Here is a 22210-nt window from a genome sequence, read left to right on the forward strand (position 1 = left end):
TGAAATCAACTATATATAATCTATAATAATAAAAGCATTATATGCTAATTAGACCAGATGTCATTCCGGACATCCTTCTGGACATCCTTCCAGACAAAGCTGTGGCCACGGGGGCTGAGGCAGAGGCAGTTAGGGGCAATCAGGCAGGCAGGCAGAGGCGGTTGGGGATGATGAGGCAGGCAGGCAAAGTGGTTAGGGGCAGGCAGGCAGGCAGGCAGGCCAGTGGTTAGGAGCCAGCAGTCCGGGATTGCAAGAGGGTACAGGCCAAGCTGAGGAACCCCCCTCCCCCCACACACGAATTTTGTGCACCAGGCCTCTAAAATATACACACACACACACACACACACACACATACACATACACACACACACACACACACACACACACATATATATATAAAGTATTAATGACTTAGCAGATGTCATTTGAGTAAAATGTGCCTTTTGTGCTAGGCTCTCGGCAGGTGCTGGAAATGGGTGAGGGACTCACATGGGACCATGGCTGACCTCGCGGAGCTTACGTTGCAGAAAGCCTGCTGGAAAAGCAGGGGGAAGGGCGGGGAAGCAAAGGTTCTGGTCACGGTGCCTCAGGCAGACCTGTCTCTGCCGGGCAGAGGCTCCTGATGGTGTGGGCTGGGAGGTAGCCCCCAACCCTAGGCACCAGGAGGAAACACGAAGGAGGAGCTCCAACGTCACCCCACCTTCTTGGACCTCAGCTGAGGGTGCAGCATCTCAGCCCTAGGCAGCCCCCGCTTCCTCCGGCACTCCGGCAGGTGTCCTGACCCCCAAAGAACAGGGGAAAGGTCTCAAAGAGGAAACTGTGCAGCTATGCTTGCAGCAGCATTATTCAAATAGCCCCGTAGTGGGAGCCGCGTAAGCACCCGTCTATGGATGGATGAGCATATGGTCTGTACATCTAGGGGGATACTAGGAAGTAAAAAGGATGTTTGACGCAAGGTGCTACGTGGATGGACCTTGGAGAGGTTCGCTAACCGACATAAGCCAGTCGCAAAAGGACAGGTCCTGTGTTTCCTCATCGAGGAGGTCCCTAGGGGAGTCCCATTCACAGAGACAGGAAGTAGAATGGAGGATGCCGGGGGCGGGAGGTGGGAGGGATGGGGAGTTAATGTTTAAGGGGACAGAGTTTCGGTTTGGAAAGACAAAGAGAAAGGTCCGGGGTGATGGTGGTGATGGTTGCACAACAGTGTGAGTGCACTTCATGCCACTGACCTGGACACTTCACACGGTCAGCATGGTCCATTTTGTGTTGTGTGTATTTTACCATAATTGTGCTAACCAAGATTGGAGCCCCGCTCGGGCGGGCTCAGGTCGTGTGGGTGGGGCACTGAGGCAGACGGGGCTTCCCAGAATCCTGAACAGGGATGGCTGGGGGTCAGGGGGGGCTGCTGCCTGCCGTCTGTCTGTCCTGGTCTCCTGTGCACACTCTGTCCCTGGCCCCACAGGTCTGTCCTTCGCGCTGCTACTCCTGGCTTCCTCCTGCCTGCCACCCTCCAGTGCCCGCCCTTCCCCATACTCCTCAGATGTTCCGCTGTCTTCAGCCTCCCAGTCCACTGCCTTTTCTGTCGCCCCCAGTTCCAATTTGAAGAAATTGGATCAGTCATCCCATGTTGGGGAAGCAGGTGTATTGTAAGCGTCTGGCAGCTTGGGGCTGGTACTCCTTAACCTATCATTTTGGCCAGGTTAGCGGGTGGCCTGGGGCAGACAGGCTCTGGCTGCCATGGGTGGTGGGGACAAGGGGTCCCGATGATGGGACTCCCTGGAACAGCAGTAACCTAATCTGAAACCTCCAGCCTGGCTGGTTCTATATTCGTCCCAGTCAGCTGCTCCCCCCCTCCCTCCCTCCCCACAACCTCTCCACCGCTTGCTATTCTGTTGCTCGTTTATTCCAGAAATAGCAAATGACGTGCAAGGTAAGGCCTGCCTTCTTCATTTTTATATTCCCACATCCCCACGTGGTTGCACTCAAATGTTTATTAATAAACTAATTAATGGGAAGATGAAAATATAGAAAGAGCACTGGGTTTGGGATCTGACCATCCCAGTCCAGGCACACAAGGTCACTTTCTGTCTGGGCGACTTTTCAGAGGGCATCTAATTTCTCGGGCCTCAGCCTCACAGTCTGCAAAACAGACGGGCCAGAATGCATTCATATTCCGAGGTGCGTTGCACTGCATCCCCCAAAAGGCCTTGAATGGGTATATTTCCACCAGAATTTCTCAGTCTTTAAAAAAAATTTAAAAAATATTTTATATGTCTATATAAAAGTCTAAGTGACCATTACGACCAGTTGACTAAACGACCAGTAACTGATCGCTATTTTGCACACTGGCCACCAGGGGGCAGACGCTCAACACAGGAGCTTTCCCTTGGTGGTCAGTGCACTCCCACAGCGGGAGCACTGCTCAGCCAGAAGCCGGGCTCATGACTGGCGAGCACAGTGGCAGCAGGCGCAGTGGGGCTGGGATGACAGGAGTGGCATCACACCCAGCCCAGGCTCAGGCTCCTCCCCAGCCGCCTGGCACTTTGAGCACTGACCAGAGGGGTTCCGGATTGCGAGAGGGCGCAGGTCAGGCTGAGGGACGCACTGGTGTACAAATTTTGTGCACTGGGCCTCTAGTAATTATATAACTGATTTCAGAGATGAAGGAAGAGAAAGATAGAAACATCAATGATAAGAGAGAATCATTAATTGACTGCCTCCTGCACACCCCCTACTGGGGATCGAGCCTGCAACTGGGACAGGTGCTCTGCCCCAAAATTGAACCCTGACCTCCTAGTTCATAGGCTGACACTCAACCACGGAGCTACACTGGCCGGGGTCAAAGTCTTTAATATGCTCATGGGCCTGATGAGCTCTCCAGAGGGAGATATACTGGCGAACACTCCCCAGGACTGCTTGTCCACACAGTCCTTCAACGTGGATCCCACTGTGGGGCATGGCTGGGCAGGTGACAGCCGGATACGCCCGGCTTCTCAGGGCTGCTCCAGCCTCGCAGCATCGCAGTGGACCTGTGAGTGCACTGGCTGCTACCTGTTTCCTCGCCGGGAGCAAATGGCTTTGGGTTTTGGATTCTCAGGGATCCTGGCTGGCTTTGTTGGCTTCCTGTCTAGTGTCCATTTCCTCCTGGTTGGTTAAGGTTCAGGTCCCTCCGTCTGTTTATCTGTGACCTGCAGGAAACCAAGGCCACTGAGTCAGATGCTACGAAAGTCGCTCCTCCTTATCTCGGGACGATACGGTACCTCCTGTTACCAAGCGAGATAAGGCACGGCCCCGCCGAGTCCCTGCTGGTGCCGATCCCGGGAAGGCGTCCGTGCGGGCAGCTGCTGTGCGGGAGGTCCCGGAGTCGTCATTCCGCCGCCAGATCAATATCTCAGCCACGCGATTACGGGAGGCCCAATCTAACCTGGGAGTTTATTGTAGGAAAGTTAAATATCTTCCTGACTTCGATTAACGGCCAGATATCCCAACTGACCTGGGAGCAAGGAGCACTGTCAAATCAGAATGTGGGGTGCTCAGGGCAGCCAGAGACGAGGGAGCACTCCCCTGCAGGGGTTTCCTGGAGAAAGCCACAGACGTGTATTCGCTCCCCAGCCTGCAGGCCGGAGCCTGAAATCAAGGTGTGGACAGTACCGCGCTCCTGGGCCCCGCTAGGGGAGGGCCCTTCCTCACTCATCCGCTTCTGGGCGCTCCAAGGGCTTCTTGGCTTGTGGCAGCATCGCTCCCACCTCTGAGCCTCCTTTCGGTGGCCCCTTCCTGCCGAATGTGCCAAGATTTCCTGGTTTATAAGGACAGCAGCAGTCGTACTGGGACAGGGGGCCCATCTTAATGACTTCATCTTAACTCAGGCAGGCAGGCACTGGCCCCGTTTCCAAATAAGATCCATTCGCGGGGCCCGGAGCCAGGAGTCCAGCATATCCCTAGGGGACGTGGTTCTAACCGTAACACCTTCCGGTCAAGGAGAAGCATGCCCGGTGCCAGGGGCCCTGTCTGCGAGCAGGGACGGCCTAACCTCGCCCCTCGGCGCCCGTTCTTGGCTTTCAGAGAGAAGAGTCCAGAGGTCAGGCACCTCGGCACAAAAGGCAGAGTTCAGGGCCCGATGTCAAAGGCACTGGAGGCTGGGTTTGCAGAGGGGAGGACACCCTGGAGTCAGCAGAATGAGGGGCGCAGAGCCAGCTGCACTTCCTGGAATGCTGCCCCCGCTACTTGGTAGCTGTGTGACACCCAGCAAAGCCCCGGACCACGCTGAGTTCTGGCTTTCTCACGGGTAGATGGGAATGACACCAATCCCATCCCGGGGGTCACTCCGGCGGGGGAGGCTTTGCCACCTGCCCCCACCCCCACAACCCCCTGAAGATAGGTGGCAATTTCAGCAGATATTTTTGGTTTTTACCACTGATTGGGACAAGACTGGTTCGTAATCGTCCTCAGAGGCAGTGGGGACTTGAATTTATTGTGGGAAAGTTAAATTGACTTAGCAAATACCTTAATCAAGGTGTGCACCGGGCCTGTGGTGGGTGGAGGCCTTGGGTGCTGCTAAACATCTTATGATTCACAAGACGGTCCCACACAACCCAGAATGCTCTGGCCCCAAAGGTCCACAGGGCCACGTTTGAGGCCCCCTGCCCATCCTCAGGGAGCTGATCCTTATGGGGCTGATAACTAGCTTTGGAAAAGAGGCAGGCTCGGTGCCCTGACATTGAGTCTGCCCAATAAATGGAAAAGTAGGGAGTTGGTGACAAGCCCATAAAAATATTTGAACTCACTAGAATCTTCAGGGTATGAAGAGGAGAAAGACTCGATGAATTCTGAGTGCCTGAGAAACATAAAGAATGTAGAAATATAATTAACAAATGCAGACAGGGAGGCATACAGAAGGGATAAAAATATTAATGAAGCGCTTGTAATGTCACAGGCTGGACACTTTTCCGAGTCATTTCATGTAATCTTTTTAGTGACGTTCTGAGATGAGGCTTTTCATTCACATTTTATAGATGAGGAAACTGAGGCTCACGAGAGTTTAGTGTCTTGACCTGGGGTTCCGCTCCTTTAAGTGGTAGAGCTGGTATTTGAGCCCAGGTCTCCCTGTCGCTCCACCCTATTCACATGCAATTCCTGCCGCTGACAGGCTTATTAGTCATGATTCCAGCACGGGGTGTGGATCTGAGGAAGGCAGCCAGGAGGTTCAGGAATCTGCTGGAGGAGCCTCAGGGATGCGGAAGGACGGGACCTCTACGCTTCCGAGGTCTGCTCTGCCCTTCATGTTCCCTCTGGAGAGTCCGACAGCTGGGCCAGGCCTGCCCCCCAGGAACAATGCAAAATGCGAAAGAATGAGCCCACATACGTCCCTTCTTCTCGCTTCCCAGGGCAAGTCCTATCCTCTCTGGGTAGCAGAGCACAGGTAAACTGCACAGAGGAGAGCATCTGATTTTTTTTTAAATGGTAAACTATCTTATGTAAATTTTTTCTCTATTAATTAAGGTAATTGCTAAGCAAAATAAGTCAATCAGAGAACATCTAATTTAACCAGGGATGTGACGACACCAGCACAAAAGGGGAGCGGATAAACTGAAGTGCACATTTGGAAGGTTCTTGAATGTATAATACATGAGGTGGGATAATCTCATGTGAAGGTTGAAAGTGCTAAGTTAAGGATGAATATGAACCCTAAAACAACCACTAAAATAACGATACAAGACTTACAGCAAGTAAGCCACCAAGGAGATAAAGCAGAAACATAAACAGAAATCAGTTCACCAGAGAAGATACACAAGTGGCCAGTAAGCACGGGACAAGATGATCAGATCTCCCACACTTCTGTGTCTTCTAAGTTCCCCGTCCTCACCCCCTTGGACTGCATGCACGTTGGGGGATGCTCTCTGGGGCCTCGGAGGTTATTCCTTAAGGGAGTCACTCCTGGAAGAGGAGCTGAGAGGTCAGGGACCAGGCTTGTCAGACATTACGTTTCCCGTTACTTAGGAGAAATGGGGCTTAAAAAGAACACCGATGGGAATGGCGAAAGGCCAGAGAAGGTGACAAGCAGAAAGTGCATCGTGAACTTGAACCTGGCATGAAGTCAACAGCGGGCACCGGGCTGCTGCCAGGTGAGCCTAACGTGAGATGCACCTGTTGTTCATAGGCCTGGCTGGAGGAGCCTCCTCACTCCCCCTGCCCCCCAGAAATGCAGGGGTCCAGGCCACTGCCTTGATTTACCCTAAAGTAGAAATAAGTTGCCTCACTCCCTCTTCTGACTCCGGAGGATCCTGTGCTAAGAGAAGTCTCCTGATTAGACATTCAGGAAAAAAAATAATAGGGCTTTGCCAAGAAGAATGTCTCTAAAACCCCCAATTTAATAAACAAGAAAGAATACACTGATCTACGAGGAAGTGGAAGTCTGAAACTAACTGGAAACATTGCTTTTAAGAGGAAATGAATAAAACCAATAGGAGCTAGAGTTCCTAAGTATGATGGTCATAATCGCATTACTTTTAAAGATTAATGAATGTTATTTTCTGTAATAATAATAATTCTGGAGGTGGGCGGCGGGGGGGGGGGGCTGACAAAACAGGGCCTCTGATGGCAAATGCTGTCCCTTTGGTCTTGTAAACGGAGCCGCCTCGTTCTGTTGGGACTTCGCTCCGATAATTTCCCGTCAAATGCTCCATAAGAAACAGAGTGCCATTTGGAAAGGCATTTAGCGTGTCGGGAGGGATGACAAAGACCGTCAGTTGTCAGCCGTGACATGAAACAAAACCTCAGTGGGGAGACTGTGGACTTGAAAGGAGGAATGTGATGCAAAGACACTCAAACCGGTACTGCCCAGGTTTCATTCCACTCCCCAGGGAGAAGGTCAAGTTCACTGACGGAGGAAGAAATCACACTCTGGGTTCCACGGGAGTCGTGAGTGGAAGCATCTGCTTTTTCCTGGGGTTGACCTCTATTGTGGGCGCTGATGCTAAGCCCGTTAGCAAAACCAGGACAGACGCAGGTTGGCACGTAAGAAGGACCGGGAGCTGTTTCCTCCTCCGTATCCATGTCTCTCATGGGGAGAAATCGGCTCCTCTGTCTGTCTCCGCAGCGACTCCTTGGCAGATTGGCGAACGCGTCTTCAGACAGATAGAACCTAAATCCGCCCCCACCCCCACCCCCACCCAACACACACACAATTCTTTGTATTTACTTTATTGTCACGGAATTTTTTTTTTTATTAACTCACTTTAAAACCTTCATTCTGGGGCGAGGGGGTTGAGGAGGCTTACACAATAGACAGATTGCATAGGCCTATATCTCTTAAAGAAATTGAATAAATATGAATAACCTTCCACAACAGAAAGCACCAGGCCCCGATGGTTTTTACCGGTGAATTCTACCAGACATTTAAGGAAGAAAATAATACCAATTCTTTACAATTCCTTCCAGAAGAGAGAAGGGGGAGGAATACTTCCTTAACTCATTCTATGAGACCAGCATTACCCTAATACCAAAGCCAGACAAAAACAATATATTTTTTTATGCAAAGGAACATTTCTGTACAGTAAGATGATGTCTGTTAAGTTGTGGTATCATTTTGAGACCAGTCACTCAGGGTTGAAAGAAGAAAGAATTGATTATTCAAAGTGTTGACATTACAAGCTTTTTAAAAGTCAAAATTATTATTACTTTTCAAACTAGGAATCCAAGGCCGCGGGAGCATCCCATGGTTTTAGTTGCTAATAAGGTAAATGTCGTTGCTATATCCGCTGTAACGCTGAGCTTTATAAAATATTGTGTTTTCATCCATAGTTGCAGGCTCACAGCTCCCCGAACACTTGGAATTTATGGGTTGAGAGTGACAAAGGTGTCCTTTATGCTAATGAGGTGACTGTTGGACCCCTGTTAGCTCCAGACTCAACTTCTTGGGCATCCTTTGCTCCCTGTCGACCCCTCCTCTCCACCCTCCAACCCATCTCTTTATTTTTTAGGCTCAAAGAGTTTTCCTTTTAACTTTTTGAAGATTTCCCCCAACTTTATTGAGGAAAATGGAAGTTTACTAAACCTCACATATTTAAAGTGTACAATTCTATCAGTTGTGACATGCATATACCCACGAAACCATGACCTTGCAAACATTTCCATCTCCACACACACTCCCCACCCCCAAGTTTCCCACATCCCTTTTCATCCAAGCCTCCCTCCATCGCATCTCCAGCCATCTGCTGATCTTCCTCTCTCTGCAGATTAGCTTGTATTTTCTGGAGTTTTGTATAAATGGAATCACACATTATGTTCTTCTCTTTTCTTTTGGCCTGCCTTCTTTCACTCAATATGATTTTGAGATTCTTCAGCACTGTCTATATTAACAGTCTTCTCTATTGCTCAGTTGTACTCCACTGTATGGTTTTACCACAATTTGTGGTGGATTGGGGTTGTTTCTGGATATTACCTCTAACAAGTAAATCTCCTAGTCACATACCGGTCTTTGAATTTCATGCTTTCCTTCCTCTTTGGTTAAGTACCTAGGAATGGAATGGTTGGGTGGAATGGCGAATGTATGTTTAACTTTTTAAGAAACTGCCAAACTGATTTCGAAAGTGGTAGTACCATCTTACACTCCCACTAGTAACTCATGAGAGTTTCAATTGCTCCACAACTGAAACTGTGGAGTTTAAAATTTAACCCCTTCGTTGGGTTTTATTTATTTTAATGCACAACAGTTAAGTTACCTCTTGGTTTCATTTCTACCAAGGGGCACGCATGCTCAGCTTTACAGGGAATAAGACCAGATCATGCCTGCTGTGCCAGTGAAGTTAATAGTGGCCTTCTAATATGTGGTTTCTCTACTTCTAGCCCAACTAGCCATGACCCCAGGCTGCTCACCCACAGCCACAAAACTCAGCAAGGCATCCTGTTCCACAAAGACTTTTCTCTCCTCTAAAAGCGATTCTCCTGCTTTTCTTTTTTCTTCTTTTTTTATATTTTATATTTTATTGATTTTTCACAGAGAGGAAGAGAGAGGGATAGAGAGTTAGAAACATCGATGAGAGAGAATCATCGATCAGCTGCCTCTTGCACACCCCCTACTGGGGATGCGCCCGCAACCAAGATACATGCCCTTGACCGGAATCGAACCCGGGACCTTTCAGTCCGCAGGCCGACGCTCTATCCACTGAGCCAAACCGGTCCCGGCTCTCCTGCTTTTCTTAAACAATTGTTTTCTTACTTCATCCTAACTACAGGAGGAAGGGAGGTGCACAATGTAGTGCAATGTGAGGGAGGGGGGCAAGTGGAAATTGATAGATGGAGGGAGTGGGAGCAGGTCCATTTGAGCTGGAGGTGGCCGTGCTTGAGGAAGGATCTACTTAACTTTTCCTCGCAAGAACCGGGAACCCCCCCTTTTTTGTCTGAGGTAGCGTGACTTGGATTTCTGTCCCTTGCAATTATGAGTCCTCACTAGAACACACAGTAGGGGATTGTACCTCACAGGCAACCACATTTTGTGAGCCTTAGCTGCCTCTCATTTCACATGTCTCCCCGAGAGTGGCTGTTTCTGCTGACCTGGCCCTGGGGCTTGAAAGCAGTGACGCTGGTTGGGAGTGAGACCTCAGAGAGCATTAAGTGACCAGGGTCAAAGTTCTTCACGGTCACCACGCAGTGTGTTTGATTGAATACTCTAGTTTTGTGTGTCCCATGTAAAGCAGCAGGATCTTTAATATCTAACTCACTGTCATTTTTGTGGTGTGACCCCAAAACTTCTGAATTTGGGGAAGCAGCCTTCGTTTCCAACTAGCATTTTCTTTCTAGCGGAAGAAAAGAGGCCGGAAGTGGGGGACAGAAGTTAAAAAGGCCCGACCCAGTCCCCTCTGGAACATCCTCAGGTTTGATTGCAGAACTGAGGGAGGGTCCTGCCCCGCTGCCCTGACTCTGCCCCAAGCCCCAAAGAGAGGCCAGGTAGTGTCTGTCCCTGGGCCACCCTCTCCTCTGTGGGGCTCCGCCTGCCCAAAGCAGCCGCGCCAGGCTTCACCTCCGGGAAAAGACACAACAGCCTCCAAGCCGCGCAGGAGCCCTCGGACTAGGGTGGCAACCCCAAGTCAGGATCAGGAAGTCCACCACTGCCCCCAGGTGACCCTTTGCAAAGAACAGGGCGTAGGCCACGCCCCTCAGTCCCTAAGTCCCGCCTCCGCGCCCCCTGAGGCCCGCCCCGTGGCCCCGCCTCCCGCGCTCAGGGCCCCGCCCCCTCTCACTCCAGGGTCCCGCCCCTACGCTCCGGGCCCCGCCCCGGCGCTCCGGGGTTCCGCGCTCCCCGGCCCCCGCAGCGCGCCGGCTCCGCCCCCACGTGCCCGGGAGTCCCGGGGAGGAGTGGCCGCGCGCGGGGAGGCGTGGCCGTGGTGCCGGCGGAGGCGCGGGCGGCGGGGCCCGGACTTTGGCTTTGACACGGGCGGCGAGCGGGACCCCGGCGCTGGTGCGGGACGCTGGATGCGGTTCTGGCGGATCCTGCGTCCCACCGGAACGCAGGACTTTTTCCTGGGATCCACGCAACTGCGGCGACGCCGCCAGCCCGGGTGCAGCCGCCGCGAGACGGTGCAGCCGCGGGCGGCGGGCGGGCTTCGCTGCCTCCGCTGCGTCCCCGCAGCCCTGCACCTCCGCCGGCGCTAGGAGAGCTACCCGGAGAGTTCCTCCCGCAGGAAGCGCCCGGACGCGCGGCCGGAGGCGGCGTGGGCGGGGTCCCGTGGCCCGGCCTCGACCCGCACCCGCTCCCGCGCGGGCGCCAGGGCTGGAGGCAGGGCCCCGGCGCTGCCCGGGGCTGGGCTCCGGCCGCGGAGCCGCAGGTGGAAGGAGGACGCCCCGGGGGAGCGCCGAGAGGTGGGGCGCGGGGCGGGCGGCGGGTCGGTCTGGCGGGAGCCGGGGAACATCTCCGTGCCGCCCTAGCGAGGACGGAATTCCGGCAGGAGCAGGAGGTGTGGGCGGCTGGGGTAGGTCTCTTCCCCGGGGAACAGACTTGTGGCCTCTCTGGGTCCCGGTGTGAGAAAACCGGACCTCTCCGGAGGAACACCCAGGGCGCCCAGCCTCCCTGCGGGCCCCGGGGCCCGGGCGGCCAGCAGCCGGGACTCCGGGGAAGCACTTCAGCCCTAGGTGTGGGGAGCGCGAGTGCGGATGGGTGAGCCGGTTCCGTTGACTTGAGCGGATGCATGTGTCTTCCAGGTGGCCAAGGGACCGCTGCTCCGGGACGCCCTCCGGTGCCTGCCCGGTCTCCTGGGCTCCCTCCTCCCTGGACAGCGCGTTCCTCTGCGGCGGCGGCGAGGCCTCCCCGCGCCCCTGAGCCCGGCCGGCCATGGGCAGCACCCTGGGCTGCCACCGCTCCATTCCCCGGGACCCCTCGGACCTGCCGCACAGCCGCAAGTTCAGCGCTGCCTGCAACTTCAGCAACATCCTGGTGAACCAGGAGCGGCTCAACATCAACACGGCCACGGAGGAGGAGCTGATGACCCTGCCGGGGGTGACCCGCGCCGTGGCGCGCAGCATCGTGGAGTACCGCGACTACATCGGCGGCTTCAAGAAGGTGGAGGACCTGGCCCTGGTCAGCGGCGTGGGCGCCACCAAGCTGGAGCAGGTCAAGTTCGAGATCTGCGTGGGCAGCAAGGGCAGCTCGGCGCAGCACTCGCCCAGCTCCACGCGGCGGGACCTGCTGGCCGAGCAGCAGCAGCAGCAGCCGCAGCACCACCTGGCCACCACGGCCACGGTGGCCATGCCCCTCACCCCGCGCGTCAACATCAACACGGCCACCCAGGCCCAGCTCCTGAGCGTGCGGGGCCTCACGGAGAAGATGGCCGCCAGCATCGTGGACTACCGCCGGGAGCACGGGCCCTTCCGCAGCGTGGAGGACCTGGTGAAGACATCGGGCGGCATCAACGCCGCCTTCCTGGACAGGATCCGGCCCCAGGTGTTCGCGGAGCGGTCCCGGCCCCCGTCCACCCACACCAACGGGGGCCTGACCTTCACCGCCAAGCCTCACCCCAGCCCCACCTCGCTGAGCCTGCAGAGCGAGGACCTGGACCTGCCGCCGGGTGGGCCCACTCAGATCATCTCCACGCGGCCTTCGGTGGAGGCCTTTGGAGGCACCAGGGACGGGCGGCCTGTGCTGAGGCTGGCCACGTGGAACTTGCAGGGCTGCTCCCTGGAGAAGGCCAACAACCCCGGGGTGCGAGAGGTGGTGTGCATGACGCTCCTGGAGAACAGGTGAGGACAGGGACCACCACAGGTGTTGGGGTGCATGCAAGAGTGGACTTTTTTTGGGGGGGAGGGGGATAGGAGGAGGGCCAGGGTATTTAATCAGTGTCCTCCAGGCCCCAGCCGGTATTGTTACCCCCCGCTGAGATCTCCTTTTGCTCTGTAGCTTTCAGAATACGGCTGCCTAGGCTGGTGTCCCGTTTCATGAACGTGGTATAGCTGAGGCCAATTCATAGTTTGTGGGAGAGTGGAGACTGTATTGGTGTGACTGCTTTGGAGAACGTTGTTTGACTCAAGTCTTCGTGGGTGTATACCCATGAAGCACTCAGATCCTGGGGACCATAGCTCAGTTTTGCATGTGAGGAAGAGCTAGTCGGATTTTCTCTCTCTCTCTCTCTCTCTCTCTCTCTCTCTCTCTCTCTCTCTCTCTCTTTGTGTGTGAGCGGGAAAATCATTTGTTTCCCTAAATAGGCCTATTTGTGTGCACAAAATCAGCTTAAACACCAGATATTTGCAAATACATGCGTGGTGTATATTTACCAAAATGCCATGAATGAATCACTCTTCATTCTTTCTCCTTATTTAGCTTGAAGCTGGCTTTCAGGCCCACAGTGGCAGCCCCAAATGCCTGCAACCTCTCCTGTCCCGTGGCCAGCGGAGGTCACAGGGCCGCGAGGTGAACAGTGGCCACATTTCCCACTTGACCCGCAGGAGAGGCTGTGGGATGGGCTCTTATCACAGAGCTGGCTTTATTCTCTGCGGGGTTCTCTGCGGGAACTTCCGCCAAGCCCCCGTGAAACGAAACAATGTTATTGTAGCAGTAACTCCCGCTGTTAATAAAATAGTGAACTGTATAATGCAATCAGCTCTGGGAAGGAAGGAGATGTTTTTATGGTCCCTTCCAGGTCAGAACTCCCCTGGCGGTGGTGGCTCCTGGGGGGGGGCTCGCAGCCTTCCTTTGCTCTGTCTGGGTTGTAGGTGAGGCTGGCCCTGGAACCGCTTGGTGACACGGAGTGAGTGGGGGCTGGGGGACGGGAATCGGTGCACGGTGACGGAGTGGCAGGATACATGGGCGAGGAGAAAGCAGGTCACAGCGTCTCGCTGGCCCGGTCCCAGCGGCACTCTCATCACTGAGGATGGAGGGACCGTGCACCGGCTCAGAGACCTGGGCCCCTGAGCCCCGAGCCTTCTCCCTGCACCGCCCTGCCTTTGCTTTGCAGCACAACTCACTCCTTTTGCAAAATCATTTTGTGCACAGGTGAGAGCTGGACTCGGTCCTGGGAAATAGTTATCTGGAATGGCTTGTCCTCACCCATAGCAGCACGGATGTGTGTATGGGAGGGGAGGGGAGGAGGGTGGATGACAGTTCAGTTCCCATCAAGAGTTTCCCGAAGGCTCCTGTTGGGGTGTGTACGTGTGTGTGTGGGGGGGGGGGGGGGTGAATCAGGATCTGAAGTCGCCCCAGTGAGAATGACAGCCTGGCAGCTCTGGCTTGTTTCCCATGACAGTGATTTTTCAACTGTGGCCTCCAGACCAGGTCTGACCTCCGTGACTGACTCCGAATCCCGGGTTTCTGTGTTTTCTGTGCACCCCGGCTGGCTCTGGCGCACGCTCAGGCTGAACCGAGTTGCCCTGTGTGTCCGGTGGCAGGCTCTGATAGCGCCTTCCTGGCGCTGGCTTTCCTGACAAGCCCGGTGAACCCACCGGAGCTTTCTCGGTACTGGCTTTATGTGTTGTTATCTTTGTTCTGATCATCCCCATATTTGTCCAACCATCTGATCGTCTTTGGTCAGAGTGAGTATGGGTTATCGGCTTCCAGAAGAGATGAATGTCAGGGTGGAAAATGGGAGGGAGGGCCGGGGATGGCCTCCGGTGGGAGGGGGGGAGCAGGGGGGGCTCCTCCCCGCAGCGCAGACCCGGGCAGCCGGGCACGTGAGGAGCAGCGTCAGCAGCTCTTGTCCGCGTGGCCTCGTCTCTCCTTTCTCACACCTGCCACACCTGTTGTCCTGCGGGGAGGTGGTTCCTTTTGTCTCCTCACAATGCGCTCAGTGTTCTGGGCTCGCCGGGCACCTTGCTAGGGTCTGGTAAACATGAGGTCATCGTTTGGGGCCAGTGTGACTGTCCCAGCGCTGACTGGGGCCGCCAATCACGTGTCAGCAGCCGGCGATGCACATTCTGCTGGAGCTGATTCACAGAAATCCCTCGCATTCCAGTGGGTCCTCTTCTCAGTAAGAGGAAATAGTGTGAGCAAGGCTGGCTGCGGGGAGGTTTCCGGGCGGCGCTTTTTTTTCATACACGTGCACATACAGGGGTCACCTGACTTCTGGACGGGCTCTCCTAGTTCCCTGCCACTTCCCTGTCCATCCGACCTCCCCAGAACCTCCGAGAGGAAGGCAAGGCGGGCTTTGGTTAGCGCTCTCCAGCTCTGGGCGAGGAAACAAAAAGCAAAGAAGTCCCGTGACGAGCTCATCGGTGACTCAGCTGGGGCTCGGACCCAGACCTTCTGACGGTAGACCTGTGTTCTCCGCATGCATGCCGTGTTTAGTAAGCAAGTCACCCTTACCCACCTCTTGTTCAGGCATCCTGCACTCTGCCTGTTCAAGGACACGTGGCCACGTGTGTGCCAGTCACATTTTCTGACGTTAAGTCCATTGTAGAGGCATTTTAAACAAACAAACAAAAAACATCCTGGCTCCACCTCTTCTGTGTTAAATTGGTGACATTCCTTAACCTCCCCAGGCCTCAGTTTTCCCATCTGTTAAACGGAGTTCAGGGAAAAAATGGGGCACTTCTTTTTCGAAGGAAATAGGGAACCGCTTCTTTTCCTGTCTCTGGGTTTGCATTAGGAGGCATTTCCTTTGTAAAGGCACCCAGGCGGGACTCTGCAGCGTCAGAGCCTTCCTTGCCCTGAGGTGCTGCCCCAGGGGCGGACCCGCCCGCGGGTGGGAGCTCCCAGAAACCGCACTTGGCCGGCCAGCTGAGGAAGGACAGCGGAGAGCTAGAGACGCACAGTCACCGGGACCCAGAACTGACAGGTTTCCTCAGATTCCGCTGCCAGTCTGTCTTGGGCAATGCTTTTCCTTGTTCATTATTTATGGAGCAAGACCGAAAGAGGACTGCTCCTGCCAAATACCCTTGCAGACATTTGGTGACAGCCAACATATGGAATGAGGGTTGTTCTTTTTTTTTTTTTTTTTTTTTTTTTCCTGAGGAGTTGTTCTATTTGGAAAGAATGAGCCCGGGGAAATGGACAAGATGATCACCAAGAGAAATAAAGAGGCTTAATGTTCCACTTACCCAGATCCCCACGGCCTCCCTCCGAAGGAGCCGTGGCGGAGTCCTGAGCTTGACAAGGGTCTAAACGCGTGTCCTTGCCACACGTCTGCCCGTGGCACCAAAGGACCAGGGGAATGTGTGCCTGGCGACGCATCCCGAATGCCAATCAGGTTTATCCGATTTGATGACTATAGACACAACTCACCTGTCACTCGGCTCACGCATTGGAAAACTGCGTGTTGAGTGGCTGCTGTGGACACGCGCTCGCTGAATTCCCGAGCCAGCGGGCCCTGCTGCGTACCAGCGTGAGGTCCGTGCGAATCCGCTGGCACGGCCCCGCCTCAGGGCCGGCTGGGAAACTCAGAGGTATTTATTTATTTATTTTTAGAAAGCCTCTGAGTGTGACTGAAAGCCGGCTGGACTTTCCCCAGATGAATATGGGGCTCCTTCATCTTAGGCCCGTGGTCGGCAAACTGCGGCTCTCAAGCCACGTGCGGCTCTTTGGCCCCTTGGGTGTGGCTCTCCCACAAAATAGCGCGGCCTGGGTGAGTCTGTTCTGAAGAAGTGGTGTTAGGAGACGTTTAAGTTTAAAAATTTTGGCTCTCCAAAGAAATGTCAGTGGTTGTACTGTTGATGTTTGGCTCTGTTGGCTGATGAGTTTGCCGGCCACTGTCCTAGGTGATTGGCGGGTGGGTAGGGATAGCCAGACATGGCAGCTGGGACATTCATTCTGATAGCGGTGGAAACTGAGGCTCAGACTGGTAGCAGCCTTGTGGCCTTCTGAGCTAGAGATGTGGGAGTCAGGATCAGAAGCCAGGCCGCTGTCTTCCCCCAAACTTCCCGGCCTTGGACTGACCCCTGGCCCACCTGCTGCTTCCTCCCTGCCTTGGGTCTCTGGCTGGCCTGGCTTCACCTAGGCTCCTGGGCCCAGGACAAGGCCCCAGAGGCCTCTGCTCTCTTCCTGTTTTTGTTCTGAAGGACCAGGCTTATGGCCAGAGGGAGAGCCGTGCGGAGGGCTCAGGGCCCCTCCACCCGGCCCCTGACATGTGAGGCTGTGACCTTGGATCCCCGCCAGGGTGGAGTTCTGGCTTTCTGAGCCAAGGAGTGCTGGGTCACTTCCAGAGAGAAAGGTGGTCCAGGCTGAGCCCGCCGGGAGCTGGCTTGGGAGGTCTGATAGCACCGGGGATGTTCGTGGCCTTATTATTTACTCATTCATTCAGCTGATGGTTCGGTTCGGAGCTCTCCCCAGGGGCCAGGGGCTGTAGCCAGCTCTGGTAATAAAGTGGAGAACAGGCCCCAGCCCCTGCCCTCAGGGTTCCTCCAGGTTAGATGGGGAGACAAACACGTCAGCACGTGGATATACAAGGACAGACAGTGGCCGGTGCTGAGGAGGCTTGGGGGGAGGTGAAGAGAAGCCTGGAGGGCGATGGGGTTGGGAAGGCCTCCGCTAAAAGCTGACGGAGGAGCAGGGCCAGGCATGGAAACGGGGGGAAAGGGTGCCCCATGAGAGGAACCAGCAAAGGCCAAGGCCCTGGGCCTGTTCCAGACAGAAAGCCAGAGGTCGGGAGTGGCAGGTGGCCGTGGTTGCGGGGAGAGGCAGGGCAAGTGGGTGGGGCCTCCAGGGCTCGGTGCTAACCACACCAGGAAGCCACAGAGGATTAGCAGCCGAGGCTGATGTATTACCTGTGACCAGGTGGCTCTGGCCGCTGGGGCCCTGGGCATGGGCCCTGGGAGCTGACAGAGTGGCCATTGCAGAGGAAAGACTGAAGGCGATAGTGGCCGGGAGACAGGGAAGTGGGTGGAGGAGAGAGGATCTTTCTGAGGTGAAAACTGCAAAGACCTGCCCATGTTGTGGACACGGCGGGGATTAGCTGCTGGGTTTCTAGGAGACAGGCTGAGAGGCAGCTAAGAAATCCCGGGGCGGCTAGCGTGCCTCTGTGCTGTGTGGACACGACGCAGCTTGCCGACCTCACCCCTCCCCTCTGCTGTGTCTAGCTCGGGCCAGGGCTGGGTCCTGGGCTATTGGGGATGGAGGAAGAGCCTGGCCTTCTGACAAGGCAGCTTTCTCTGTGGCATCAGTTCCCTAGGGAACAGGGCCTGTTTGTGGGGGCGGGACTTGGGTGACTATTTCTATCAAAAGACATTTACATCCATTCAGCGCCGACTGAGCACCGAGGCTGTGCCCCCTGCCTGGTGAGGTCAGGGACGCGGGGAGAAGGACAGCTTAAGCGCCGGGATTCGCTGCTTGCCTGCCAGGTTCTGGAAGCGTGTGCCCTCCGCGTGGGGAAGGGGAGGGGCAGGACCAGCTCAGGTGGCCTGGAGCGAGTTGGTCGGGAGGGAAAGTTGGGGTCTGACGTGACAGAGCGTGGTGGCCATGGTGTGAAAGTCAGCCACCCCCGCCTCGCACAGCTGGCAGTGAGGGCAGGAGGCCAGGGTCAGTGCCCAGCACTGGGGGCCATGTGCCCACCGCCCAGGCTTACCATGGGGAATGTTCAGACAGGGACCCGCAGGCTCCCACTCGCGGTGCCTCCCGCCAGAGAACAGCAGCGAGGTGTGTGCTATTTTTAATTCTAAGTTACCCCGCCTTCCCGGAGATTCTATCCTAGATAGAATTCCTTAGTAACGAGCGCTGCCAGTACCAAGTCGAAGGATGCCTTTCGCTAACACGTCGTGTGCTCATCACAGACACGTGGTCTATGTGGAGGCACGGACAGCTGAGTGGAAATTCCCCACCACTGACTTCCGGCGCCCACACACCCAGGAGGGGCGGCAGCAGTGCCTGGCCAGCCCTCGGCAGAGATTTAGGGATCTCAGGGGCGTCCCGACCCTGTGCCTCGTACATAGCCTGGTCCCGACAACAGGTTTTACCGTCATGGTTTGATTGACAGCTGTCAAACAGCTGGATTCCAGCAGCAGGGAACCCTGGGGAGACAGGCTCAGAGCAGACGTTTCCTTGGAAAGGAGAGCCCCGAATCCTCCTAGAAGCTTTTGGATGAAGAAGCCCTGGGTTTTCTTCCCCGGGGCCGGCTCCCTCCCCGTGTAGCTTTGTTGTTTGTTTCCAAAGAGCCCCAGTTTCCTGCGGGTTCTATTTTGGTTCAGCCTGTTACCTGATTAAGCTGCTAAGGGAGGCCTTCAATTGTTTTAATCCAGAGGCCGCTGTCAACTCCAGCAACGCCGTGCTCTGCCCAGAGGACGTGGGTCCCATGGCCACACCGAGGGGTGCGTGCGTTCGGGGTGTGGCTGTATCGCGTTCCGGGGATCTGAATCCTGTTTGCTCACAAAAGCCGGAGGGTAGTAACATTGGGACTTGTCTTCCTTGCCGAGAGGGAGGCTTGGATGATTCGTGCTTTTAAAAGTACTGAGCCAATATTCTACTCAAAGCTCCCAAGTGCATTTCCTTCTCTCCCCCTTCCTCTCCCTGTTTGTCAGATGCCGGCTGCCAGGTGAAGGTGCCTTCCGGGAAGCACACCCGGACTGAGCTCAGTGCTTTTGCATTCTCCCTTTTCAAAACTGGGGGAGCGTATATGTTGGGGGCCTCCAAGTACAGATGATCGCCACGGCCTTGGGCGCAGGGCTTCCTCGCTAAGAGGGGCGTCGGGACCTCTGCAGCTTCAGGTCACCATGTGGCTTTCCTCCCCTTGGTCCCCATCGTTTTTAATTGGAGGAGTTGTATTTTCAGCGACTGGTGGTTGTAGTTGTGCTAAGAACAAGAGCAGTCATTAACACTGATAATGGCTGTGGCTGAGGCTGGAGCTCAGCAAGCAGGCTCACGTGTGGGTGGCGTTCCTCGAGCCCTTTCACAGGTGCGGCTCCGGGGAGAGCCTGGCTCAGGCTCAGGGTAAACTTCCCCAGGTCACACAGGCCCGAGTGCCGGAGCTCACTGATCTCTCCGCCTTTTGTATTTTATTCACACCCCAGCCTGCATTTCAGCAGCTTGTTTTGCATCCCTAAGTCATGACCTTTCATAGGCATGCTGGTAGGTTATGGAGTGTGTGTGTGTGTGTGTGTTCTCATATTTGTCTCTTCAAAGCGGAGCAAGGATATTTGCTGAGTGCAGGGTTCTATATTTCTATGACTATTCAGTCTTTTTCGATCCTCTTGCCCACAGCTATTTTGTTTCTTTAAACAACTTGCTTTTATAGGAGCTTTCTAAGCATTCCTGTCAGTTTTCATAGAAACAGCTTCACCTGCTCACTTCATCAGCTGGTGTCCTGTTTAGGAGACCAGAGGCATATTAGTATGTACGCCTGGCATGAACAGGCCGGGGCACCGACACGGGCGGCCTGGTAAGCACACAGTGGGGACCCCTGGAGGGTGCAGTGCACCGCTGTCCGGCTGGGGTGCTGTGACCAGGGATTCCACCCCCAGCAGGCTTTCCGGAGACATGGGGGGGCAGTCTGGTGGGTCCCTTGAGCAGAGGTTGGTTAGGAGAACATCTATCATGTTTGTAAACTAGGACCTGGGCCCAAGTTTTAGTGTTGATTCATCTGGAGACAGCATTGCTGTCTGTGTATGTTGCACACCTGCAGTGACTGTATGTGGTTACTGACCCACTGATTTCTCCAGAAAATAGACTCAAAAATGGAACTGTGCTGTGATAAGATTGAGAGTTCATTGTCCCAATTACCCCTCCAGAAATTCCTTGCAGATGTTAGCAGTAGAGGAGGTGAAGGAGCAATGTCTGTTGCTTGTTCTGAGACCTGTGCTGGTCAGCGTTTTCTTCGTGGCAGATGGCGAGCTTACAGAACTCCTGAGCAGCTGGGAGCTGGCGGGGAGAGGGTAGGGGTAAGCGAGGAGAGGAAGGGAGCTCGGGGGAGGTCTGGGCAGGTGCACTGGCCTGGGTGGTTTATTAAAACTGTCCCAAGGCTGTGGCTCTGCACTGTCTTTTCTAACTGTTCTGAGTTTGATTTTTAGGTTTGGATTTTGTTCATGTTACCTACATGGCCACACATGTGAAACATGCAGGAGACGGCTGTATAGCTGTACATATGAACTGAACTCAGTTAAATCCAGGCAAGCCCTAGCTGGTTTTGCACAGTGGATAGAGCCTGTGGACCAAAGGGTTCTGGGCTCGATTCCGGTCAAGAGCATGTACCTCAGTTGCAGGCTCCTCCCCCACCTGGTCAGGGCTCATGCAGGAGGCAACCAATCGATGCGTTTCTCTCACATTGCTATGTTTCTCTCTGTTTTCCCCTTTCTCTTCCACTCTCTCTAAAAATCAATGGGGTGAGGATTAAAAAGGAAAAAAATCCAGGCAAGACTGTGAGGAGTTGATGTATAACCTCGAATGAGGTTCGTTTTGATGCCTCCAACATTTATAATCACGCGGTCGTTAGATATTGTTCGAGTTTCAACTTAGAACTAAACGGTGCTTCTGCTTTTTCACGTGTTGGGGTGAAGTTAATTGAAGGGCATCTGAGATGATTCAATGGTATTCACAGTGTTACCACTTGGAACCATTCATGCGACCTTTGCAAGTTAGGAATGTCCTGTCATTGGTGGACAAAGCCAGGAATAGATATAAACGGGTTGGTGAGTGGGAGATAAGACTGCAGACACCCAGGACCCCTGGTTTCAAATACAGTATTTGCGTCTGTCAAAATAGCTCTGGTATTTTTATTGATTGATGTGTTAAAGGTTTGATATTTAAATGTATACATTTCTTCTAAGTCACAAAAGTCCCTTCCAACCCAGAAGCTTGTCCCACAGAGGGGGAAAATGATCACTATTTCCACCAAAGAGCTTTCGTTCTGAGAAGGGAAAGTGGTTGTTCCTGGAGGTAGGAGGTGTGTTCGTTTTGTAGGCGGCCATAGCCCAGGACCATAGCCTGGTGGCTTAAGCCACACAAATTTACTTCTCACCACCTGGAGGCTAGAAGTCCAAGATCAAGGTGTCTGCCGAGTAGGTGCCTTCTGAGGCCTCTCCCCTGGCTTGTCGATGGCCACCTTCTCCCTGTTTTCCTGTGGTCTCCCTCTGTCCCTGGTCCTAATCTCATCGTGGCCTCGGGCCACTCTCAGGGCCTCCTTTTACCTTAATCACCCCATTAAAGATGCTGTTTCAGCCCTCACCATTTGGCTCAGTGGATAGAGCATCAGCCTGTGGACTGAAGGGTCCTGGGGTTTGATTCCAGTCAAGGGCACATGCCCGGGTTGCAGACTTGATCCCCAGTAGTGGGGGTGCAGGAGGCAGCTGATCAATGATTCCCCCTCATCTTTGATGTTTCTATGTCTTGCTCCCTCTCCCTTTCTCTCTGACGTCAACTGAATTTAAGAATCTATACTAATAAAAGGGTAATATGCTAATTAGAACGATAGACCGGATGTCTTCTGGACAACCTTCCGGACAAAGTCGCAGCAGCTGCGAGGGCTGAGGAGGGCTGGCAGCCATGGTGGCCAGCGGTGGCGGCAGCAGCAGGATGATGGGGCAGCCTTTCCCCTGATCGGCCCGGTCACCGCCTGCAGAGGCAGCAGCAGCGGTGGGGTGATGGGGCAGCACTTTCCTCCATTGGCCTGGTTGCCTCCTGCAGAGGGAGGCCGGACTGCAGAGTGAAAGCTGTTAGAAGGACATTCCCTGAGGGCTCCTGGTCTGTGAGAGGGTGCAGGCTGGCTGGGCTGAGGGACCAGTGCACGAATTTTTGTGCACCAGGCCTCTAGTAAGTAAATAAAGATGCTGTTTCAAATACAGTCACATCTGAGGAACATATGAATTGGGG

At 54.5% G+C, this 22210-nt stretch overlaps 2 protein-coding genes across 5 annotated transcripts in view; one reads left to right on the forward strand and one right to left on the reverse strand.

Annotated features, from left to right (window-relative positions):
• MATCAP2 (microtubule associated tyrosine carboxypeptidase 2) overlaps nt 1–22210 on the reverse strand; it is a 270425-nt gene that overhangs the window by 173671 nt on the left and 74544 nt on the right. The gene's annotated exons all lie outside the window — the stretch shown is intronic.
• Nucleotides 10336–22210, forward strand: part of EEPD1 (endonuclease/exonuclease/phosphatase family domain containing 1) — a 56825-nt gene continuing 44950 nt past the window's right edge. For 2 of the 3 annotated variants that reach the window (XM_084896885.1, XM_084896886.1), the window contains exons 1-2: nt 10336–10857; nt 11197–12231. In XM_084896885.1, coding sequence (XP_084753011.1) covers nt 11327–12231 — 905 coding nt within the window. In that variant the 5' untranslated portion in view covers nt 10336–10857; nt 11197–11326. The remainder of the gene's footprint in view (nt 10858–11196; nt 12232–22210) is intronic. The other variant, XM_084896887.1, reaches the window with a different exon arrangement.

This window comes from Pipistrellus hanaki (assembly GCF_964339955.1).
Source record: "Pipistrellus hanaki genome assembly, chromosome: 10".
Taxonomy (NCBI): Eukaryota; Metazoa; Chordata; class Mammalia; order Chiroptera; family Vespertilionidae; genus Pipistrellus; species Pipistrellus hanaki.